The sequence below is a fragment of the Neophocaena asiaeorientalis genome, unplaced genomic scaffold, assembly GCF_003031525.2.
Source record: "Neophocaena asiaeorientalis asiaeorientalis breed wild unplaced genomic scaffold, Neophocaena_asiaeorientalis_V1.1 scaffold40, whole genome shotgun sequence".
In the NCBI taxonomy this organism is placed as follows: domain Eukaryota; kingdom Metazoa; phylum Chordata; class Mammalia; order Artiodactyla; family Phocoenidae; genus Neophocaena; species Neophocaena asiaeorientalis.
The window spans coordinates 1533465-1558538 of record NW_020185335.1 but is presented as its reverse complement, the minus strand read 5'-3'; the positions used below and the strand labels follow the sequence as shown (position 1 = coordinate 1558538).

The 25074-nt window shown below is 38.8% G+C and overlaps 2 protein-coding genes across 10 annotated transcripts in view; one reads left to right on the top strand and one right to left on the bottom strand.

The window, feature by feature from the left end:
- IST1 (IST1 factor associated with ESCRT-III) overlaps nt 1-14039 on the top strand; it is a 31035-nt gene extending 16996 nt beyond the window's left edge. For 4 of the 9 annotated variants that reach the window (XM_024735470.1, XM_024735469.1, XM_024735466.1 and 1 more), the window contains 9 exons: nt 833-935; nt 1369-1549; nt 2316-2403; nt 7287-7370; nt 7893-8003; nt 9230-9430; nt 10212-10354; nt 11392-11440; nt 12678-14039. In XM_024735470.1, coding sequence (XP_024591238.1) covers nt 848-935; nt 1369-1549; nt 2316-2403; nt 7287-7370; nt 7893-8003; nt 9230-9430; nt 10212-10354; nt 11392-11440; nt 12678-12863 — 1131 coding nt within the window. In that variant the 5' untranslated portion in view covers nt 833-847 and the 3' untranslated portion in view covers nt 12864-14039. The remainder of the gene's footprint in view (nt 1-832; nt 936-1368; nt 1550-2315; nt 2404-7286; nt 7371-7892; nt 8004-9229; nt 9431-10211; nt 10355-11391; nt 11441-12677) is intronic. The other 5 variants (XM_024735472.1, XM_024735473.1, XM_024735471.1 and 2 more) reach the window with 5 other exon arrangements.
- Nucleotides 14040-14170: 131 nt separating this feature from the next.
- The window catches only part of PKD1L3 (polycystin 1 like 3, transient receptor potential channel interacting), a 53598-nt gene continuing 42694 nt past the window's right edge, over nt 14171-25074 (bottom strand). The window contains 5 exon segments of the mRNA XM_024735707.1: nt 14171-14723; nt 15124-15258; nt 17040-17141; nt 23282-23366; nt 24026-24032. Of these exon segments, the coding sequence (XP_024591475.1) occupies nt 14640-14723; nt 15124-15258; nt 17040-17141; nt 23282-23366; nt 24026-24032 (413 nt within the window). The 3' untranslated portion in view covers nt 14171-14639.

Here is a 25074-nt window from a genome sequence, read left to right as displayed (position 1 = left end):
AATTTTTTTTACTGAAGTATGGTTGTTTACAGTGTTGTGTTCATTCCTCCTGTAGAGCAATGTGATTCGGTTGTATATATGTATACATTCTTTTTTTTAAAATATTTTTTTCCATTATGGTTTAATCATAGTATATTGAATTTAGTTCTTTGTGCTATACAGTAGGACCTTGTTTATCCCTGTTGTCGAATTTTATAGAGCAGTTTTTTTTTTTAACTTTTTTACCTCTTTGTATATTTCTTTGTAGGTGGGTAGATGTTAATGATATTTCTGTGATCTTGGGCAGTAGCTTGTTCCAAAGGCTAAGACTTAGTAGGAGGATTTGAGGAATTAAGGTGATAATATTTTTGAATTTAGTTCTAAATTTGATAATCTTTTCTTATTACTACCTCTTATCTTTTTTGGGGGAGAAGTAGGAGGCCTTCCAGCTTCTTTGTTTTTATCACCCCACTCCTACACCAGTACAGAGATAGATAATCATTTTATCCATCACCAGGTTCTTTCATCTCTGTGCTCAAAACAGATCTCAAATCCAATCACTTCTACCATCACCACTGCTAACTATCCCAGTCTAAGCTATTTTCATTTTTTGTTTGGACTGTTGTAATAGCGTTGTTCTTGGTTCTCTTGCTTCCATTATTATCCTCCCCCAATCAGTTCTCCACCCAACAGCCAAATGACCTTTAAAAAATGTGAGTCAGATCATGTTATTTACCTGTATTAGAAAACTACTTTGGTTTATAATGTCAAATAATCCACCCTCTAACTTGGTCTTAGTTCCTGAACTAATTATAACTTGAAAGTAGTCACTGTGCTGCTTATCTTTTTCCAGGAGGAACAGCACAGCATGCTGGGCTCTGGATTTAAAGCTGAGCGTTTACGAGTCAATTTGAGATTAGTCATAAACCGTCTTAAACTCTTGGAGAAAAAAAAAAGTGAGTTATGCATGATTGCATTATATTTTCTTTCCCAAAATACACCACTGAGTCCTAGCACCTCAATATTGGCTCTTTCAGGCTAGCACTATGAAGTCTTAAGGATCCCATATCGTTTAGGTTTTGGATACATTTCTGCTGTCCTTTGTGACTAGTTAGACTGAATCACTTTGTTGCAGGGAAAGGAACATACTCTTGCTGTGGAATAGGTAACCTGACTCCATAGGTGGAAATTTCTGGCTACACAAACAATATTCTCATCTAGACGAGGTAGCAAATTCTAGACTAGATGAGATGAGACTAAATTTGCTAAGGGAAGGTGAGCTAGGATATAGTAGAAACACCCACTTTTCTGTTTTGGGGTAGATGTCTGCCTGCAGGCCAGGGCCCAGTATACTACTACTTTGTGACTGGAGTGGGATTTGTGCTTTAGCGGAACTGGCCCAGAAAGCAAGGAAGGAGATTGCTGACTATCTGGCTGCTGGGAAAGATGAACGAGCTCGAATCCGAGTGGAGCACATTATTCGAGAAGACTACCTTGTGGAGGCCATGGAGATCCTGGAGCTGTACTGTGACCTGCTGCTAGCTCGGTTTGGCCTCATCCAGTCTATGAAGTAAGCTGGTTTGTCTTTTTTTTTTTTTTAAGCTTCATTGAGGTATGGTTATTTAGGAAAAAACTTCACATATTTAATATGTACAATTTGACGAGTTTGGACATAGGCATACACCTGTACACCATCATCACAATCAAGTTAGAAAACAGTTATCACCTCCAGAAATTTCCTTGTGTCCCCCTTTTTTTGATAAGAACATTTAACATGAGATCTGCCTTAAACATTTTAAAGCACTCAATACAGTATTGTTTAACTGTAGGCACAGTGATGTTCAGCACACCTCTAGCACTTTTTCATCTTGTATAACTGTAATGAAGTAAGGTATTTTAATTTGAAGACCTAAGTCAAACCACCTCTGGAATTTGAGAAAGGAGTAGTAATACTGGTCTCTTCCTACACGTAGGGCGATAGCACTAAGGGACTACCACTTCACATACCCAACAACATTCTTCCTGCTATTCACTTGAAGGCTTGATCTCAATGTAGACAACTGGTGAAAAGAAAATTTGGAATCTGAAATCAAGAGGCCTAAGTTTGAGTCTTGGCTCAACCATTTTCTGACTTTGTGACCTTGGGCTTGTTACTTTGTTTGTGTTTCCCCCTCCAAAATAGGATGACAGTGATGGCTTGAAGCCTAGAGTTATTGTGAGAATCCAATGAGATTTGTGAAATTGCCTTAGAGGCTATCAAGTATGGGATACAGATGATGGGGTTTTGTTTGTTTGAAAGAATGTTAAATTTTATTTATTTATTTTACCTTAATTAGGGAGTTAGATTCTGGTCTGGCTGAATCTGTGTCTACACTGATTTGGGCTGCTCCTCGACTCCAGTCAGAAGTGGCTGAGTTGAAAATTGTGAGTACAACCAGTTTCAGTGATGCATGAAGTTTTTCCTATTAGAAAGGTTGGTAATAAGTCACTTCTGCTTTTTTGACCACATATTTTTGTACTCTTCTCATGCTGCCTTTGAAAAAGTCTTTGTAAACTTGTTTCTTCCTCCTTTTCAGGCCTTACATCATGGAACAGAACAGTGTTTTCCAAACTTGAGTAATTTTTCTAAGGGGCAAAGTTACAAATATCCCCCAGTTTTTTCTTAAATTATTTTTATTGTAACGTTATTTAAGTATGTAAAAATAGAAGAGTTTTTATACAACTGTAAACCAGTAAAGTTAAAATAACATTAATTTAAGGGAACGGATGTTTTGCTTCATTGATTCATTCCACAAATATTTATTGAGCAGATGTTGTGAGTTGGGTGGGTACTGAGAGCACAGTGGTGAGCAAAGTTATGACACCAGCCCTACTGTTGTAGCTTAGAGTCTGGTAGAAGAGACAGAAAAATTCACTGAGAAATTGCCTGCCACATCGTGGATATGGTACTGACTGCTCAGGTACAAATTCAGTCGAGTTGTTTTCTCTTCTGTTTTCTACATCTTTGCCAGTTATTCACTAGGAGATTGTCTCAGTCTTATCTCCCACCCTATCTTATGAGATTTCCTTGTCTTCTGTATGTTTTTATTTTTTATTTTTTTATTTTTTTGCGGTACACGGGCCTCTCACTGTTGTGGCCTCTCCCGTTGCGGAGCACAGGCTCCTAACGCGCAGGCTCAGTGGCCATGGCTCACGGGCCCAGCCGCTCCGCAGTACGTGGGATCCTCCCGGACCAGGGCACAAACCCATGTCCCCTGCATCTGCAGTCGGACTCTCAACCACTGCGCCACCAGGGAAGCCCTGTTTTTATTTTTTAAGAGCTCTTTTTAAGTCTCTGAATATGTATTTTTTTAATAGTCTATTATTTTTGTTTCATGGCTACAATGTCTTCTAACTCTCTGAGAATATTATAGTCCCTTTTTAACTTTTCTTGTTTCTGTATTGTTTCCTTCTATCTATTTCTTAGATTTAAACTATTTTTATAATAGAGACTTTTCTGAAAGGTTTCATGGCCCTTGGCTGTTCATATTTAAGAGTGAGGTACTAAAAAGTGGATTGGAACCTCTTGTGTGCTTGGGTGGGCTTATTGCCAGATGCCAATTCATTGTTTGTTTGTTTGTTTCTCTTTTTTCCTTCCAGTTTCATTGAGGTGTAATTGACATACAGCACTGTATAAGATGTACAGCATAATGACTTGACTTACATACATGATGAAATGATTATCACAGTAATTTTAGTGAATCCATCACCTCATATAGATACAAAATTAAAGAAATAGAAAAATTTATTTTTGTAGTGAGAACTCTTACTATTTACTCTCAGCAGTTTTCATATATAACATACAGCAGTGTTAATTATATTTATCATGTTGTGCATTACATCTCTAGTACTTACTTACCTTACAACTGGAAATTTGTAGTACCTTTTGAGTGCCTTCATCCAATTCCCCCTTCCCTCCCACTCCCTGCCTCTGGTAACCACAAATCTGATCTCTTTTTCTATGAGTTTGTTGCATGTTTGTTTGTTTTTGAAGTGTAATTGACCTACAACATTATGTTGTTCCTGTTACACAACATAGTGATTTTTTTTTTATACATTTCAGAATGATCACGGTAAGTCTAGTTATGATATGTCACCATACAAACACATTACTTAGTTATTGACTATATTCCCCACACTGTACCTTTCATACTTGGGACTCATTTATTTTGCAGCTGGAACTTTGTACCTCTTAATCTCCCTCACCTATTTCCTCCTCCCACCCACCTCTTGCGACCACCTGATTGTTCTCTGTATCTATAATTCTGTTTCTGTTTTTGTTTGTTCATATGTTTTATTTTCTAGATTCCACATATGAGTGAGACCATATGATATTTTTCTTTCTCTGTCTGACTTATTTCACTTAGCATAATGCCCTCTAGGTCTATCCATGTTGTTCTTGCAAATGGCAAGATTTCATTCTCTTTTATGGGTAATATTCCATTGTGTATATGTACTGCATTTTCATTCATCTATTGACGGGCACTTGGGTTGCTTCCATATCTTGGTGATTGTAAATAATGCTTCAGTGAGAATAGGTGTGCATATATATGTTTTTTCTAATTAGTGTTTTTGTTTTCTTTGGATAAATACCCAGGAGTGGAACTGCTGGATCAGATGTTAGTTCTGTTTTTAATCTTTTGAGGAATCTCCATACTGTTTTCCATAGTGGCTACACCAATTTACATTGCCACTAACAGTACACTAGTGTTCCTTTTTCTCCACATCATCACCAACACTTGTTATTTGTGGTCTTTTTTTTTATGATAGCCATTCTGACAAGTGTGAGGGGATATCTCATTGTGGTTTTGATTTGCAGTTCCTTAATTAGTGATATTGAGCATCTTTTCATGTGCCTGTTGGCCATGTGTTTGTTGTCTTTGGAAAAATGTCTGTTCAGATCTTCTGCCAGTTTTCTAATTGGATTGTATTTTGGTGTTGAGTTATACGAGTTGTTTGTATATTTTGGATATTGACCCCTTATCAGATATATTGTTTGCAAATATCTTCTCCCATTCAGTAGGTGGCCTTTTCATTTTGTTGATAGTTTCCTTCACTGTACAAAAGCTTTTTAGTTGGATGTAGTCCCATTTGTTTATTGTTGCTTTTGTTTCCCGTGCCTGAGACATACCCAAAAGAGTATTACTAAGACCAGTGTCAAAGAGTGTACTGCCTGTATTTTTTCCTAGAAGTTTTATGGTTTCAGATCTTACGTTTAAGTCTTTAATCTGTTTTGAATTTATTTTTGTGTATGTGTTGAGAGAGTAGTCCAATTTTCCCAGCGCCATTTATTGAAGAGACTATCTTTTCCCCATTGTATATTCTTGCCTCCTTTGTTGTAGAATAATTGCCCATATAACTATGGGTTCATTTTTGGGCTCTCTATTCTGTTTCATTGATTTGTCTGTTTTTATGCCAGTACCATACTGTTTTGATGACTGCAGCTTTTTTAGTATAGCTTGGAATCAGGGAGCATGATACCTCCAGCACCAACTTATTGTTAAATGATCTGACTAAGCCCTTTCTTGAGGGAACTCTAGACTGTCAGGAACTAGTTTTCTTTCCTTGGATTGGTCATTTTCCTCAGAGAGGAGTTCTGTTTTCTACCTGGAAGGTATAAGCTGGCTGCATTTTTGAGAGCACAGGGAGAAGGAAGCCAAAGGTATCATTCCTCTCTTAGAGAAGATTTACACGTAATTCTCTTGTTGCCAGTATCTCTGCTCTCTGCTGTGCATGGAGCCCACAGTTCCTTTAGTTTAACCTCCCCAGAGAGTAAGCCTCCTGTATTCTGATAGGGTAGGGAGGGTGGTTATACAGTTTTGTGGGTAGGGGAATGGGAGAGTAGAGGCAACTACTTCTACTTTTAATGTAAATCTTGTTTATAGCCTCTCTTATACTCCTCCTTTATATCAAGATTAATTCCAGACGAAACAAAGATTTACATGTTTTTTTTAAAAAAGAAGAAACCTTAAAGAAACAAAGTTAGGCATTAAAAAAAATAATCTCATAGTGGAAAAGGCATAAACATGCCACAAAACCTAAAAGCCATAAACAAAGAGTGATAATATAAGTAAAAAAGATTTCTGCATAGTATAAAGCAGAACAAAAACCATCGTTAAAAGACAAATAACAAACTTATAAGTACCCAGTACCACTGAAAGTCTACCTAACACTGAGTGCCCCCTCACTGAACTTCCAGGTATTGGGACCACTCTGGTCTAATAGCACTGTCATCTCCTGCCTGTACTAACTTCTTTTTTTTTGCGGTACGAGGGCCTCTCACTGTTATGGCCTCTCCCGTTGTGGAGCACAGGCTCCAGATGCGCAGGCTCAGCGGCCATGGCTCACGGGCCCAGCCGCTCCGCAGCATGTGAGATCTTCCCAGACCGGGGCATGAACCGGCGTCCCCTGCATCGGCAGGCGGACTCTCAACCACTGTGCCACCAGGGAAGCCCTGTAGTAACTTCTTGAACGTTTTTTCTACATCTACTTTGGCTTCCTTTAGTCTGTTCACCATTCCATCAGAACAAGTAAGGGTTCTGTTCAAAACACTGATCTGATCCTGTCACTACCCCTTGCTTTAAAGTCCTTTAGTAGTTTCCTGTTGTTCTTGTGATAGAAACAAAACTAATAAAGCCTACATGGCCCTGCACTGTCTGGCTCCCATCTGCCTTTCTTCATTTCCTACCACACTCTTCCTTTGGGCCTTGCACAAGAGGCTCACTGATTTTATTTTGGCTTGAGGATTGGCCCTGTTTTTCCAGCAGAGGCCTTTGCACATGCTGTTTTCTTTTCCTGGAATGTTCTTCCTTCCCTCCATGTTTAGTCAAGTCCTGATCATCCTTTACATCTCAGTGAAGCATCACTTTATCTGACTTTTCTGATCAGGTCTGATTCTACTGTTGTAAGCAGATAGTTTAGTGTACTTTTCCTTTCCCCATCACAGCTGCATTTGTACCTTTATCTTTGTGATTATTTGAGTAATGATTGTTTTTACCCAGAGACTGTAAGATTTTATAAGAGTAGGTACAGTGTCTGTTTTTCTTCATCATTTGTAGTGTATAACATAATGCTTATAATAGAGTTTGGCACATAGTTGCAGCTCAGTGGATGGCTGGATAAACAAATAACTAAATGAATTAATATGTACCCCTTAAGGCTTTACAGATCTAGTCTTTTGGAAATCCTGTTTACTGTTAATAGGAGGAAGCTTGAAGCCCTCTGTAGGAGTGGTTTCCATTTTTATTTACTGTTCTTTTTCTCTGTAGGTTGCTGATCAACTCTGTGCCAAGTATAGCAAGGAATATGGCAAGTTATGTAGGACCAACCAGATTGGAACTGTGAATGACCGGGTAATGAACATAATTGTTAAACGTGAAGCAATGGGTGGGGTGGGGGCAGGTTATTTTTATTGCCTACAGTGAGTCCAGTGGGTACCACTGTAATGTAGGGTTAATCTGGGATTGCACCTTTCATAGTAAGAGAGAAGAATGCTGTCTGGCAGTGCAGTCAGCTCCTTAACCCCTGTCCTACACCTCTGATTGTGAAGCTTTCCATCATCCTGTGTCATTCCTGATTTTGTACCTTATCCTTTGTGCCACTTGTGATTTATGGAGGTAGAAGTGAGGTGGGGAGAAGGGTAGATGATTTCAAATGTGGAAGGCAGCAATATCAGTCTTTGAGGCATACGTAACCAGAGAATGTGAGAGATACACGGGTTTTGTGCTTTGTGATTGAAAAAAATAATTTAACTGGATGGAGCTTCTTTTTTTCCTCTCAATTTGAAATGTGAGGAACTAAGTTTAAAATTGATACAGGTTAGGCTTAGGCTGGTTGATGCAGATGCATCTTAACCCTGGATCTTTTACTTACAGCTGATGCACAAACTGAGTGTGGAGGCCCCACCCAAAATCCTGGTGGAGAGATACCTGATTGAAATTGCCAAGAACTACAATGTGCCCTATGAGCCTGACTCTGTGGTCATGGTACGTTTAGAGTCTTTTAGAATACAAAGGAAAATGAGTCTCTCGATATCACTGTCTTTGAAAAATAACCATTTTCTTTGCAGTCAAGTTTGCATGTGGGAGTTTAAGCCTTTGTCCAGTTAATGCCTCTGGGGTAACAATAAATACGCCTGCATCTCTCAGAGTATTTAGGGATCAGATGAGATGAATGACTGAAAACACTTTGAAAAGGTACAAACTTTGATACAAATATAAAGTGGCATTATTGCTACTTTTCAGTGAAGTTCAAGGAATTGAGAGGCCCCTATGGGTAGCAAGAAAAGCCTCAAGACGCAGAACAGGTCCTGAAAACATCTTTTGTGTGCCTGCCATGTGCTCCAGAAAGCTGAGAATACAGAAAATATATAAACAAGGTCCCTGTCCTAAAGAGGCTTACAGTGAAAGAAGGGCAGATATGCAAATAGTAAATCAGCAGTTCATGTTGACCGGGTATAGTATATGTTTTGGTGTGCTGCTCAGACAACCCTCCCCCTGCCTGAAGTACACATTTCAGGACGGAAACATTCCGCCAGCTCTTTTTTTTATTTTAACTAAATTTATTTTTGGCTGCATTGGGTCTTCATTGCGGTATGTGGGCTTCTCATTGCAGTGGCTTTTCTTGTTGCGGAGCATGGGCTCTAGGTGCACGGGCTTCAGTAGTTGTGACATGCGGGCTTAGTTGCTTCGCGGCATGTGGGATCTTCCTGGACCAGGGCTTGAACCCGTGTCCCCTGCGCTGGCAGGCAGATTCTTAACCGCTGCGCCAGCAGGGAAGCCCCTCTCCCAGCTCTTGAGAGTATTGATGACTGGTGGCTCACGCAGCTGAGTGTCCCTCCAGCAATGGCCCTCGGAAGACAGCTTCCTTATCCAGGGTCTTTCCTGGGGGCAGCCTGTATTTGGTAACTGGTCATTGCAGGGGATTAAAGACTCTGCCCCTTTGTCCCCAGTTGGGAACATCTGCTGTAGTCCCAGCCTAGCTCCAGAACTCCCTGGGGGAATTAGCTGACCCCTTCGTTGTGACTGCATGGCAGCCCACCTTCTTCCTTTGCCCAGCCCTGCTTCCTTCATGTCCCCACAGGTGTCTGTCCCAAGAGACCTCTCCAGTAAACTTCTGTCAACGCTAATCTCCATCTCAGAGTCAGCTTCCTGGGGAACCTAGCTAGCTGGTGACAGGCCTAATGATACGGGGGTTTCTCTCTTTTTCTTAGGCAGAAGCTCCTCCTGGAGTAGATACAGATCTTATTGATGTTGGATTCACAGATGATGTGAAGAAAGGGGGCCCTGGAAGAGGAGGTGGGGGCGGATTCACAGCACCAGCTGGTGGACTTGATGGAACAGTGCCAATGCCCATGCCCATGCCTATGCCATCTCCAAACACTCCTTTCTCATACCCTCTTCCAAAGGGACCAGTAAGTACACATACAAATAAATATGGATATAAATTCTAGAAGATGTTACAGAAGATGACAAGTTGGCTCTGTGAATACACTCAGGAATTGTAGGTTATCAAGAGGATTTAGCAGTAAGAATATTTGGTATTAGTTTATTGATCATATTGTGGAAAAAATAGCATTGGGATTTTGAGAAAGTCTTTTGGTTCATCTGTAGGTAATGAAGTGGGAAAATCTAGAGAGATGGTACTAGAAAAACTCCTTTTCATGTAGGTTTCTTGAACCTTTGGGACTTGTAGGTATACTAGTAGCATTTTCCAAAAGTGAATAACCAATACTTATTACCAGGTCTACCTCCTTTGTAGATAAGAAGATGAAAGTCATTGCTAGTAAGAAAGTCTGGGGACTTCCCTGGCAGTCCAGTGGTTAAGACTCCATGCTTCCACTGCATGGGGCGTGAGTTCGATCCCTGGTCAGGGGACTAAGATCCCACGTGTTGTGCAGTGCGGTCGTCTCCTCTCCCCCAAAAAAGAAAGTCTGGTAAGAAGCTTCCCTTGTAGACATTGAGGCAATTTAGTAATTTGAAGAGTAGCCTTTGGGTACAGATCTTGAAAAATCTGGATTCTTCCTGATCACATGTGGTCCTTTTAGGCACTTTTTCTTTTGGGGCTCTTGAATACATGTATTAAATATATATCTTGAATATCTATATATGTATTCAATGTGAATATATTCACATTGAGAAAATAGTTGTATACACACACATATTTATTTCTCCTTTCCTATTTACACACTTCAGAAATTGCAGATCGGGGCAATGTCTCTGATGTTGCCTTTCTCCTCTTGCAGTCGGATTTCAATGGATTGCCAATGGGAACTTATCAGGCCTTTCCCAATATTCATCCACCTCAGATACCAGCAACTCCCCCATCGTATGAATCTGTAAGTGCCTGAGCCTCCTTTATAAGCAGCAGGAGAGTGAATCCATGAAGAGAGAGCAAAATAATGGCCACAGGGAAGGCAAAGTTTTAAGCAACTAGTACTGGCATTGCTCTATGCTTTGGATTCTTGTGTTGCTTTAATATTACCCTGGAAACGGGGAGTGGTGGTGGTGGCATCATCGTTGGTGGCAATGCTTTGTCTGCAGTTAAGCCAGGAATCAGGAAGGAGCTGCAGATCCTGGAAAGTTGTGGTAGGGCACTTGATCAGACTTTTTTTTTAGACTAGGCAGAGAATCATATTGAGCTGGTACAGTCTTGGTACTAGAATATAATAATTGAAATACCAGCTTTATAAATTCTCAACACTGTGTAAAGGAATAAGAACCAGATTTTTGTCTTAAACAGATAAGTGTCTAGTAAATTTCAGCCTATAGCATTAATTTTATATTTTAGTCTTAGAGCTTGCTGTTATTGCTAATATGGTAATGATGCCTCGAACTGTAGGTGGTTGTACCGGTTTTGGTTCAGAATTAGATGACTTTTCTGCCAGCCTTGTTTGCTCATCTAGGGAGATCGCCCTGTTCCTGAGCTTGCTTAGTGTTCTTTCCTTTGGTTTTTACATTGGGCCTGAATTTTTATGTTTTGGTTTTGCATGCATTGAAGCATTGCCCACAGCTGTTTCTAGGAACGAGGTAGAAGATCTTCGTTAGTATTTGAGGACTTGGTTCTTGGAGATGAATGCGGTGGTTTAGAATGCTTTCTCTCTGCCTGGAAGGTGAAGGTAACAGATTAAAGAGAGATGTTATGGTGTGGTAAGAATTTTCTTTTCCTCTGCTTGGCAGTTATGAGTTCAACATAGTATCTCTCTGGTTGGAAGAAAATCAGGAAAGGAGTATAGGGGGCGGAGGGGCAGTTTCTTTGGAGCAGTTTGTTGCTTTTGCTGAGCAGCTTAGCTTTTGCAACACACATGGGCTTATACCATTACTTTCACCAGTGATGCCATTGCTTTCTCCTCTGGTCATGATCTTTGTGTTTCAGGTTGATGACATTAATGCTGATAAGAATGTCTCTTCTGCACAGATCATTGGTGAGTCAGAAACCCTCGAGAGTTTCTCAGTACTGAACCCTTTGCTGTTTTCTCATCTCTGTTCCTCCCTCAGATTGTTTTTATGCTTGTGGCATTCTACCTACATGCCACGTTCTCTCCCCAAATGCAGTATGGTGGAAATGGAACTCAGGATTTCCCACTTCCAAAAAGAAAAGATCTTTCATGGCTCCAAAGAATCTCCCAAGTTCCCTGTTTCTGTTAGTGATATCATTATTCTTTTTCACCTTGCAGTTTTCAGTCATCCTCAAGTTCGGTATGTTCCTGCTGCTTCCATTTCCACTGTGCCTGGAAATACCAAAATTTTTTTAAAATTTGGGCATTAAAGAGGGGGAAACAGACATAAATCATAAGTGTATAGCTCAGTGACTTTACAGAAAGCAAGCATGCTCATGTAGCCATTCACTGAAGAATTAAAACACTACCAGCACTTCAGAAACCCAGAGGGGAATATTTTTTAAAATTGGGACAGTTTCATTGAGGTATATTTTACATACATAAAATACCCTGAAGTGTATATTGTGATGAGTTTTGATGTGTCTCCACACATACATTATGTAACCACCACCTCAGTAAAGATACAAAACATTTCTATCACCCCAGAAAGTTACCTTGTGTTCCTTTCTAGTTAGTTCCATCCCAGAGGCAAGCACTGTTCTTATTTCCTAAAACTATGGTTTAGGTTGCCTGTTCTAGGACTTAGATACAAATGGAAACATACAGTAGGTAGAGAGGGCGATGATTTTAACTTGTAAGATACAAAACGGAAGACTAGAAATACAGATCACATTCTATTACATCAAATGGTATGGATGTTAACATTCCATATAAAATTTTTTTCCCATAAGCCTTAAAGAGTAGCTCATCCCAATAGAATTCTAGTACCATTTCTTGGACTTTCTTATTATGGGAGTAGACCTTTGTGAAAGGGGACAGTCCATTGAAATGAATGCTGCGTACCTAAGCCCCATGCACCACACTTTGACTTTCCCTTAAACTTTTTTCTCACTGTAGGAAAGTAAAACATATTCAACCATAATTAGAAAACGTAGCTGTTAATTGTCCTGAAAATTTTTATTGACCTTTAGAACTATTTTTTTAAAAACGTTTTCTCCAGTATTTTGATTATTTTATTGTTTCTGCCAGGGGGGATTGTGGGGTTTGAGGATCTGAGCCACTGGCATTTTTAACACTGTGCTCCTTCCTGTAATTTAATTAGGTCCTGGACCCAAGCCAGAAGCTTCTGCAAAGCCCCCTTCCAGACCCGTGGATACCTATGACAACTTTGTACTGCCAGAATTGCCATCTGTGCCAGACACACTACCAACTGCATCTGCTGGTGCCAACACCTCAGCCTCTGAAGACATTGACTTCGATGATCTTTCCCGGAGATTTGAAGAGCTGAAAAAGAAAACATAGGCTTCCTAAACCAGGCAAGGTCCAAGTTCTGGGAATTGAGACTGAGCAGTTTCTCCTTGTAACAAAGAATCTCCATGAAATTCTGCTTCATCTGTTAACCATCACTGAGTACACTCTTCCTCTGGGCTCTCTTCCTGCTCTGACACACTCTGCTGCTTTCCGGTTCTCCACTGCTCCTGAGAGACTAACAACTGGAGATTGTGAGGTTGGAGCAGCTGGCTCCTGGCAGCCTTGCTTGTCTATTTCCTGTCAGTGTGATCCCATTTCTCGCCTTCCTGTCCCACCATCTCTCCACAGGGGAGTGAGAAGGGGAGAGCTGTCAAAGATGGCCGGATGGTGGAGGAGAGTACTTCATGAAGTGTCTCAGCTCTGTGCTGAGGTTCTAGACTTAGAAACAAAGCCCTCCGTACAGAGGGATTGGTGGTGAGTGAGATTCAAGGCCAAGTTGTCTATTTTCTCGCTCTAATATGAATGGGAGAGAGAAAATGGCTCAGGAAGCCATTGTAACAGTTCTTAGAAGCTGGGTCTTCTCATTGACATACACACTACTCCTTGCTGCAGGGCACTGTTCCACCTGGATCCAGTTGCAAACTTTGGAAAGTTGAAGGCCTCTCTTAGTTCTACTGGATTCTCAGGGAGCCCTCTGTGGCCTTTTGCTTTATTTTGAGTGCTGTGTTTCCCTTTTAATAGAGGGCAGCACTGTATATAAATTCCTGTTTTCCCTGTGGCATGTTCTGTTGGATTGCATTGCTGGCCACATACTGGGCAAAAGTCACCATTCAAGGCTAAGGTGGGCTTCCAGTAGCCTTAATAGAAATATTCAAGTCTCTTGAGTAGTGAGCTGGAAAGCCTACAGGTGAAGAGGGGTTCCTGTTTTCATTTGAAAACGTTATGATCAAGAGAACCTTTAAAAACTGATCTCAGATAAATTTTTGGTGCCCATGTGGCTGTAGGTGTTTTGCTCCTTCCCTTGACGGATGAGACTCTGTTTTGCCCCCTAGCTAAGGCCATCCTTCCCCACAAGGATGGATTTGGGATCGGAAGATACGACTTCGGCTTCTGTGTGGTGTATCTGTACACACTTGTTTCAAGCAATTTTAATGTTTTTGATTGATTTGTATGTCATGGCTCAGTAGCTGCTAATAAAGTTAAAAATTCTGTGCCCCGCTTTCTCCATTGTTTTGGTCAAATGACGAGGGTCAAGATTTTAGTGGAGAGTATTTAAGCAAGTGACACATACTGGGCACAAGCCAGACCTTATTGGCTCCCTGGGTAGGATGCCTGGGGAGTAAGGGGCCCATTTCGATCTCAGTATTTAAGGCCAGATTGTTACCTATGAGTTGGCTTGGTTACTTCTCTGTGACAGGGCTCCCCCTTAGCCAAATCTCATGCTTGTATCTTTAATTAAAGTTGCAGTGAGCTTACTTCTGACTCATATTTCCCATAGTCATCCTGGAACATGAATGATGTTACTTGGTGTTTGTTTGGCAGCAGAGCTGGCTTATCCTGCACCACTCTTGCAGTGTTAACCCTCTGATAGTGCCAAGTTCCATAAACGTAAGAATCTGCAGCCAAGGGGATTCTGATTCTTCACTGACGAACAAAATTAACCAAGTATATTATAAACATCTATAATTTTCTAAAGTACACCGTGCAAATACCAGTATTAATATACTAAGAAGTAATAAGCCAAGCGAAGAGGTAACAGGATTAATCTTTTGAAACTTCAATTGTCAGTGGCCATTGCTGTACAGCTGTTTGCTTACTTACATGTGTTCTGGTGTTGCTGTATTCCTAACAAACTTGAGAGCTTCAGTAGCAGCATATCCATCAGTGCAGCTTCTTTCTGAGTCTGTTGGAAGACAAAAAGAGAAAAGCAAGGAAATCGAAATTGCTGCTAGTGGTGGAGGAAAAAAAGTACCAAAGATATATTTTTTAAAAAGTAGATATAACGTGTAAAGATACTGTTTCCTTTAATGGTTTACTGTCAGGCCTTGGAGTGTTTCTGCTACTTAACAGTGGAGGGCCAGCTATTTATAGGACAGTGGATGTAGAACATAGTGTACTTTTGGTAAATTGGGTTTCCTAGGAAAATGGTTGCCAGAGCTGTGGAGACTAATAAAGGGAGTATGCTGATACTGTGCATTATGTCAGTCTGTAATCTTAAGAGCAGCTACAATTGAGCTTTTCCAGTGATAAAATCATGATAGGGTTTATATTTCAGTTACTGAGTCAGAGTTACTTACCTTAAAGGACTGACTTTCTTTACCAAAGGTCATTAAAATGGCAGAAACAAAAAGGTTAATGATCACAAATACCATCAAAATGGCACTGGTTAGGAGAATAAGAAAGGAGCTCAGGACTGGGTTTAAAGCAATAACCTGAAAAGACAATAGGACACTTCGAGTTTAAACACTGAGAGTTTAATATCTACTTTAAAAATGTAAGATATATGCTGACATTTGGGATATATTCACGTAAGGAAACACTTATGTCTGGTGGAAACTAGAAAAGCAAAAATATTAAAAAGGAAAATACTTTTGAGTGGACAGAAAAGCAAGAGTGACTGACTCTAAGAGTGTAAATAATTGTGCCTTCAGGGCTTTCACAAGAAGAAAACAGGTGAGTTGTAATGGAATTATAAGTGACTCAAAGCCCTTGTGAGTTGTTGGCAATTCTGGAAAATATTTCTAAACATGGAAGCTTCAAGGAATAGCAAAAGTGTGTTGAAAAAATACATAGATACCAGCAGTGATAATGAAAACGGTCTCTGCCGTTCCAAGCACTTTCTACTCTGAACATAGGAGCATTTCAATACAGTTTAAAAGGATAGCCATAGAAAACTGGCTTTTAATGCTTTTTCTAGATTTTTTAAAATCGTTATCTTTAAGAGTATAATTACTGAGTTTTGCCATTCTTGCCTTTTCAGTACAAAGAGATCTTTCTCAAATGTAGGGCTTACTAGAATGGTTTCCAGTAAAATTTGGTTTCCAAATTCTTTAATTTAGGTGTTCCTTTTAAAAATGATTATTTTCCTTTGGTATTGGCTCTTTCATTATTGCCACTGGGCACTGTTTTAAAAAAAAACAGCCAACAACTTAGAGGATGAATACTTGCAATAAATACTATTGTGATGGAAATCTCTGTGACAGAGATATTATAATGGCTGCCAGCTTATATCTACTTATTTTAAAAGAGCTTAATCATAACTCCAGGTAAACCAAATAGTTTGGGCAAACACTGAGTTTGTGATGCAAGACTATTCCCAGTAAGTATACTCCATTTTCCCTTTTAAGTCAAAAAGTAGGTGTCAGCAAAAGTTTATTATGATTGTTCCTTCTTTAAGAGCTTTAGTATATAAAGTGTTCCAGGGGTGAGGACTTCATTCCCTAGTGATTGGGGCTGGAACCACAACAAAACAGTCCACCCAAAATACCAGTTATGTTAATCTTTCTTAGATTTTAGGAAGGTGGTGGTAACTTTCCACGTTAGAAACGATGTTAATTTACCCATTTTAATTAGTAACCTTTGATTTCTAGAGTATCAGAATGATGAGCTTTGATGAAAATCTTGCCAGTTTCACTAATTTGAATTGCAGTTTTTTTCTTATCAAATCTATATGTGCTAGTGTTTGGGACCCAAAACCTCACCTGGGTTTCCTACTTTATTTTTTATGTTGAGTAGAAAGGGATTTGTGTAGGTAGTTCCTGGGAGAAAATAACAGCCTCTCTGAAATTAGTATTTATAGACAGAAACAACTGCAGTTCTTTCTGGACTTGTACCTCCCTAATTTTTCTTTTTTAAGTCACTTCCAATTGTACCCTTCAAAGGGCCGTTGAGAAAGCAGCAGCAATCATGTTAATCTGGCCAGGTGTGAGAACACAAGTTCGGGCCCAGTGTCTTTGGCTGTAAGATTAAGGATAGAAGAAGTGAGAAAGGTGGGACTGTGTGCTTAGGAAAGGAAGGATTTCTGAAGGTAACAGCCACTCAAAAGCTATACGGTATCTGTAGGTAATACCATAAAATAACGGCAAAGGAACTGTTTCTCCCTTTTCCAGTATGCAGTGGTACAGTAGGGGCTGCTTTTATAAGCAATTCTCCCCTTGTTTGATATATTAAACCAAATAGAATTCTGCAGGGAAACCAGGAATAGGGTTTTTACCTCCTTGTGATGAGAGATTCCCATCAGGAGACCAACAACAGTCACTGCTGAACTGAGACAAGTTCAGTAGTCAGAGATGCTCCATCCAAACAGCAGGTTAAACTGAAAAAGAGAGAACTGTCAGATGGGGGTGGAGAGTAGTAGAGGGGACTGCACTTCTTTGGGTCCTGAGGTGCTTGATAATGGTGAGGTCAAGGTAGAACCAATGGAATAGAAATTAAAGAAGTTCCTTAGTGGCCATTCAAATTGCTATGCCTAAAAACTACATAGAATTCTTCTGTAATTACAGTGTTTTCATATAAATCTGACTTCCATATAGTTCATCCTGTGAACTAAATGTTATCCCCATTTTAGAGATCAAACAAATGTCTTGAGTTTATCATACTGCTAGTTAACTGTGGGCCTACACAACTAAAACCAGCTCCACTGTCTTCTCCAAAACTCATTGCCAACTTGAACTGATGGTTTTCCATTTAGTGACCTTTTCTAAGGGAAGCAATGTGATTCCAAGACTACAGCACTTAGGAAAAGACAGACACTAGATGCAGCAAAAGCAGTTCTAAAAGGGAAGTTCATAGCAATAAATGCTCACATTAATAAAAATCTCAAATAAAAAACCTAGCTTTACTGCTCAAGGAACTAATAACTGAGCCTAAAGTTACAAGAAGAAATGAAGTAATAAAGATTAGGGCAGAAACAGCGACTAGAAAGACAACAGAAAAAAAAGTTAGCTTTTTTGAACAACAAAAATGACAAGCCTTTAGCTAGACTAACCAAGAAAAGAGAAAGGATTCTAATAAATAAAATTACATAAACAAAAGAGGAGACATTACAACTGATATCACAAAAATACAAAGGATCATAAGAGACTACTAGGAATAATTACACACCAACAAACTGGATAACCTAGAAAAAATGGATAAATTGCTAGAAACATACAACTGAATAATGAATAAACAGAAAACCTGAACATATGAAAGTAAGGAGACTGAAGCAGTAATCAAAAACCTCTCAACAAAGAAAAGCCCAGGACCAGATGGCTTCATGGGTGAATTCTATCAAACATTTAAACTTTTAAATTCTCGGACTTCCCTGGTGGTCCAGTGGTTAGGACTCTATTTCCACTGTAGGGGGTTGTGGGTTCGATCCCTGGTCAGGAAACTAAGATCCCATGTAAGTCAATAAATGTGATACACCATATTAAAAGAATGAAGGATTAAAAACATCTCCATTGTACATATATACAGTGGAATATTACTCAGCCATAAAACGAAATGAAATTGAGTTATTTGTAGTGAGGTGGATGGACCTAGAGTCTGTCATACAGAGTGAAGTAAGTCAGAAAGAAAAACAAATACCGTATGCTAACACATATATATGGAATCTAAGAAAAAAAAATGGTCATGAAGAACCTGGGGTAAAATGGGAATAAAGACACAGACCTACTAGAGAATGGACTTGATATGGGGAGGGGGAAGGGTAAGCTGTGACAAAGTGAGAGAGTGGCATGGACATGTATACACTACCAAACATAAAATAGATAGCTAGTGGGAAGCAGCCGCATAGCACAGAAGATCAGCTTGGTGCTTTGTGACCACCTAGAGGAGTGGGATAGGGAGGGTGGGAGGGAGATGCAAGAGGGAAGAGATATGGGGACATATGTATATGTATAACTGATTCACTTTGTTATAAAGCAGAAACTAACACACCATTGTAAAGCAATTATACTCCAATAAAGATGTTAAAAAAAACGAAGACATGATCTCAACAGATGCAGAAAGAGCATTCAACAAAATTTAACCTTTAATGACAAAAACTCTCAACAAATTAGGCAAGAAGGAATGTACTTCAACATAATAAAGGCCATATATGTCAAGCTCACAGCTAACATCATACACAATTGTGAAAAGCTAAAAGCTCTTCCTTTAAGATAAGGAAGAAGACAAGGATGCCAACTCTCACCACATCTATTCAACACAGTACTGGAAGTCCTAGCCAGAGAAGTTAGGTAAGAAAAATAAATAAAAGGCATCCAAATAAGAAAGGAGGAAGTATAACTGTCTTTGCAGATGACATGGTCTTATATATAGAAACCCTAAAGACTCCACCAAAAACCTGTTAAAAAAAATGAATGCAGTAACGCTACAGAATAAAAAATCAAAATACAAAAATCAGTTGCATTTTGTTACACTAACAACTAGCTGAAAAAGGAATTTTAAAAAGTCTCATTTACAATAACATCAAAAAGAATAATACACTTGGGAATAAATTTAACCGAGGTGAAAAATCTGTTCAATGAAAACTATAAGAGATTGATGAAAGATATGAAAAAGACAAAAGTAAATGGGAAGATTTCCCACATTCATGGATTGGAAGAGTTAATATTGTTAAAATGTCCATACTACACAAAGTGATCTACAGATTCAATGCAATCTCTATCAAAATTCCAGTGGCATTTTCCCCAGAAATAGAGAAAATCCTAAAATTTGTATGGAACCACAAAAATACCACGAATAGCCAAAATAATCTTGAGAAAGATGAACGAAGCTGGAAGCATCACACTTCTGATTTCAAACTATATTGCAAAACTATAGTAATCAAAATACTATGATATTGGGATAAAAACAGATACATAGAACAATGGAACTGAATAGAGAACCCAGAATTAAACCCACACCCATAGATTCGGCCAACTAATCTATGACAAGGGTGCCAAGAATACACAATGGGGCTAGTCTCTTCAACAAATAATGCTAGGAAAACTGGATTTCCACATGCAAAAGAATGCAGTTGGACACTTTTATTTTGCCATATTCAAAAAATCAACTCCAAATGGATTAACAACTTAAACCTTAGACCTGAAACTGCAAAATTCCTATGAGAAAATAGAAGAAGCTTCTTGACACTGGTCTTGGCAGTTTTTTGGATATGACGCTAAATGCACAGGCAACAAAAGCTATAACAAGTGGGACTACCTCAAACTAAAAAGTTTCTGCGCAGCAAAGGAAACAATAAACAAAAGGCAGCCTATGAAGTGGGAGAAAATATTTGCGAACTATATATCTGATAAGGGGTTAAAATCCAAAATCCAAAAAGAACTCATACAACTCAATACCAAAAAAAAAACATCCTGATTAAAAAATGGGCAAAGGACCTGAATACACATTTTTCTAAAGAAATACAAATGACCAACAGGTATATGTAAAAATCACTAATCATCAAGGAAATAACAAACCGAAACTGCAATGTGATATCACCTCACGACTGTTAGGATGGCTGTTATCAAGAAGACAAGAAATAACAAATGTTGGTGAGGGTTTGGAGAAAGGAGCCCTGTTGGTGGGAATATAAGTTGGTATAGCCATTATGGAAAACAGCATGGAGGTTCCTCAAAAAATTAAAAATAGAGCTACTAGATGATCCAGTAATCCTACTACTGGCTATATATTGAAAGGAAATGAAATCAGCATCTTGAAGAGCCATCTGCACTCCCATGTTCATAGCAGGATTATTCATGAAAGTGAAGATATGAAATAAGCCAAACAAAGAAACATGTATGATCTCTTATAAGTGCAATTTTTAAAAGTCGAACTTACAGAACCAGAGGGTAGAATGGTCGTTACCAGGGGCTGGGGTGGGGAGGGGGATGGGTGGATGTCAGTCAGAGTATACAAACTTTTAGTTTTAAAATCAATAAGTCCTGGAGATCTAATATATAGCATTATTATAGTTTATAGATTATAGTTAATAGTAATATATTGTATACTTGAAATTTGCTTAGAGAATAAGAGTTCTTATCACACTAAAAACAAAACATGTAACCGTGTGAGGTGATGGATATGTTAATTAGTTTGATTGTGGTAAACATTTCACAATGTATTCATATATCGAAACATCACATTGTACCTTAAATATATACAATTTTAATTTCTCCATTGTACCTCAATAAAGCTGGGGAGAAAAGAGAACCTAAAAACTATTACTTAACCAAAAAATTCAGCAAGCTGGCTGGGTACTAAATATAATAAAATCAATAGCCTTCATATATTCAAACAATATTTACTTAGAAACTATAGTGAAATAAAATCTCATTCACAATAGACCACAAAAGATAAGCCTAACAAGAGATGTGCAAGAATTATATGAAGAGAATTTAATATTACTGAGGGATACAAATGCAGATGAGAATAGAAAAAGCATACCACACTCCCAGATAGAACATCATAAGCTACCAATTCCCTAAATTAATTTTTATAAATCCTTATTTTGTTTCTGTATAAATATCTAAATCTCTACAACTGAACGAGCTCTTAATACGTAAAAAGCTCCCATTTATCAAAACAAGCAAACAAAACCAAGCAGCCCAATGAAAAATGGGCAAAAATTATAGAATGACATTGATTCATTCTTTCGATCAGTATGTATTGAGTGCTCACATACACCAGGTCCTCTTCTAGGTGCTGGGAACACAGCAGTGGACAAGAGTCCCTGTCCACAGAGCATTCACATTTGAGGAGGGTGGGAGACAGGCAATAACCAAACAATATTCAGGTAATAGTTGTGCTATGAAGAAAACTGAGCCACGGAGCAACTAAGCCCGCGTGCTACAACTACTGAAGCCTGCGCGCCTAGAGCCCGTGCTCTGGCAACAAGAGAAGCCACCGCAGTGAGAAGCCCGCGCACCACAACGAAGAAGAGTTGCCCCCACTCACCGCAACTAGGGAAAGCCCACGCACAGCAACAAAGACCCAACGCAGCCAAAAAGAATGAATAAATAAAAAATTAATTTAAAAAACTGAGTAGGGAGAGGGGATAGAGAGTGTTCTGTGAGGAGGGAGCAGTGCTATTTATTTACAGGATGATTAGAGGTTTCTCAGAGGAGGTGGCTTATGAGAAAGACCCTAATAAAGTTTGGAGCTCCCAATGCAAACGTCAGTCAGGGCAACAGCAAGTTCCAAGGCAAGAGCGTGTGCATCGTGTTTAAGGAGAGCACAGAAGCTTGTGTGGCTGAATTAGAGTGAATGAGGGTCAGAATGAGGGTAGGAGAAGTAACAGATGTAGCTACAGCTCTGGACAGGGAAGGCCCTAGAGTAAACTTTAGAAAGGGTTTGGGCTTTTAAGTATGATGAAATCCATTGGGAGGTTTTGAACAGGGACAAAACACATTTATGTTGTAAAAAAAAAAAAATAATATGGGGAAGATGGAATGAAGACGGGCAAGAGCAGAGGCAAGTTTTGTCCATATGAGAGGTGAAAAATGGTTCCTTAGTTTAAACTTGCATTTTCTCATGAGTGCAGTTGCAAACCTTTTGTATATTTCAGAGTTACCTGTATTGTATGAAAACACCAATGTTCACTGAACTGTTGGCGATGTGGGCAGATCTAATACATTGCTCGTGGGAACATTAATTGGTACAATTGAGGAGAACAATTTGGCAATATCTTTCTAAATGAAAAATGGATATACATTTTTAGCAAGTCTATTCAAGGTACTTATCTTACAGATATATTTGCACATGAGTGAAATTACATATGTAAAAGGGTATAAATGGCAGTATTATTAACAGTATAAGAGTGGAAACAATCTAAATGTCTATTAAAAGGGAACTGGTCATAAAACTTATGGTACATCACGCAATGGCATACTATATAGTAAATGAATAAAACATAAAAAGGGACAGCTTTATATATGCTGATGGAACAATCTCCAGGCAAATTGAGGGGAAAAGGCAAAAAGGCATGACAATGTTTATAGTATGCTGCTATTTATCATCAAATGTATTTGCAAATGTATAGATTACCTTTGAAAGAACTTACAAGTATACCTTGGAGATACTGTGGGTTCGGTTCTAGACCACTGCAATAAAGCAAGTCACATGAATTTTTTGGTTTCCCAGTGCATATAAAAGTTATGTTTAGGGAATTCCTTGGCTATCCAGTGGTTAGGACTCGGCGCTTTCACTGCTGGGGCCCGGGTTCAATCCCTGGTTGGGTAAGATTGTACAGGCCGTGCGGTGTGGCCAAAAAAAAAAAAGTTATGTTTACACTGTATTATAGTCTATTAAGTGTATAATACCATTATGTCTAAACAATGTACATACACCTAAATTAAAAATACTTTGCTAAAAAATGCTAATCATCACCTGAGCCTTCTTTTAGCAATAGTAACATCCAAGATCACTGATCACAAGTCACCCTAACAAATATAATAATGAAAAAGTTTGAAATATTTCGAGAGTTACCAAAATGCGACACAGAGACACGAAGTGAGCAAATGCTGTTGGAGAAGTGGCGCCAATGAATTTGCTTGACACAGGGCTGCCACATCTTCAATTTGTTGAAGAAAACATGCAGTATCTGCGAAGTGCAGTAAAGTGAAATGCAGTAAAGTGAGGTATGTCTGTATAATCAATTGGGAATGTAGTTGCCTCTGGGAAAGAGAGAAGGGGGATCAGGGGATAAAGGAGAGTTGCACAATATACATCACGGTACATATGGATTTTCTACATATTTATGTTTTAATTATGAAAAATGTTTTAACATGAAAGAAAAAGATTATGTTACAAAATTGGCAGGGAGAGGTTTGCAGTAGGTTATTAAAGGACCTAGGGTCCTGCAGAAGATAAAAGAGAAAGGTAAAGGGTGACTTAACCTTCAAAGATGGCCTTACTTTATATTTCTTAAAACTTCAAAGATGGCCTTACTTTATATTTCTTAAAAACTGTGCAATTGTAGAATTGTGATTAGTGTTTTTTCACCTCAGAAGAAAGTCAAAAGAGATAAAGTTTAAATTGCTGCAAGAGGAATTTTAATTAAATCCTACAAAAAAAATTCTTCCCTAAATGTGTTTCAACATTGGACTAGGCTATTTAGGAAAGTTCTGCTTTTATAGGATACAGATTTATTTACAGGATACAGATTATCTGCCATGAATGGCTTGGGCTTCAATATTCCTGAAAACAAGTGGACTAATGGGACTGGGCTACCTCAATTCTGAAAGCGAAAATTTTTTAGCAGTTGAAGAGTTAAAAAATGTTAGTTAGAATTTTTACTGCTGTTTACCCCATATCTACTTAATTCTATTTCATTATCGACATCTACAGATTGCTGTTGCTCTTCCTTAGTATGTCCAGGTAACTCATGTAAACTCTGTGGTTCTAGTACAACCAGAGCTCCAACTGCCCCCAGTTAATAACAATAGCTAACACCCATCGACTGAACAGTATGTGCCCGACACTGTTCTAAGCACTTAGATCTACTAAGGTTTTAATCTTCACATCTGTCTTACAGGGTAGGTCCTAAGATTATCCCCATTGTACAGATGGGGAAACTGAGGCACCGGAGGTTGAGTAATTTACCCAAGAACACACTGCTGGTAAGTGGAGAGCAAGGATGTGAACCTGGGCAGTCTGGGCAGCCTTCTGAGTCTGCGCCTTTGGACCACAACACTATACTGTAAAGCAAAGGAGTCTAAGAGGAGAACATGCCTATTGTGATGGCACTAGCCTTAGCCACCCAGGGTCTGATTCACTTTTTATTAAAGTCAGTATAGACAGTTACTGACTGCAAACAGAATATGCCCTCAACCTAGAACTGTCACCGTTTAAAACTCAACTAGAAAGAATCAACACGCAATGTACTGAAGTTGCCATCTGTTAAAACTCTTAAATGCAACAAGTACATGTTTAAGAAAAGATTATACAGATGTAGAAAACAAACTTATGCTTACCAAGGGGGAAAGTGGGGGAAGGATAAATTGGAAGATTGGGATTGTATATACACACTATTATATATAAAATAGATAACTAATAAGAACCTGCTATATAGCACGGGGAACTCAATACTCTGTAATGACCTTTATGGGAATAGATTCTAAAAAAGAGTAGATATATGTATAACTGATTCACTTTGCTGTACAGCAGAAACACAACATTGTAAATCAACTATACTCCAATAAAAATTAATTTTAAAAAAAGGACTATACATGTTTGCTGAGATGAACATATCATTCCGATTTTTTTCAGGAACCTAGGAG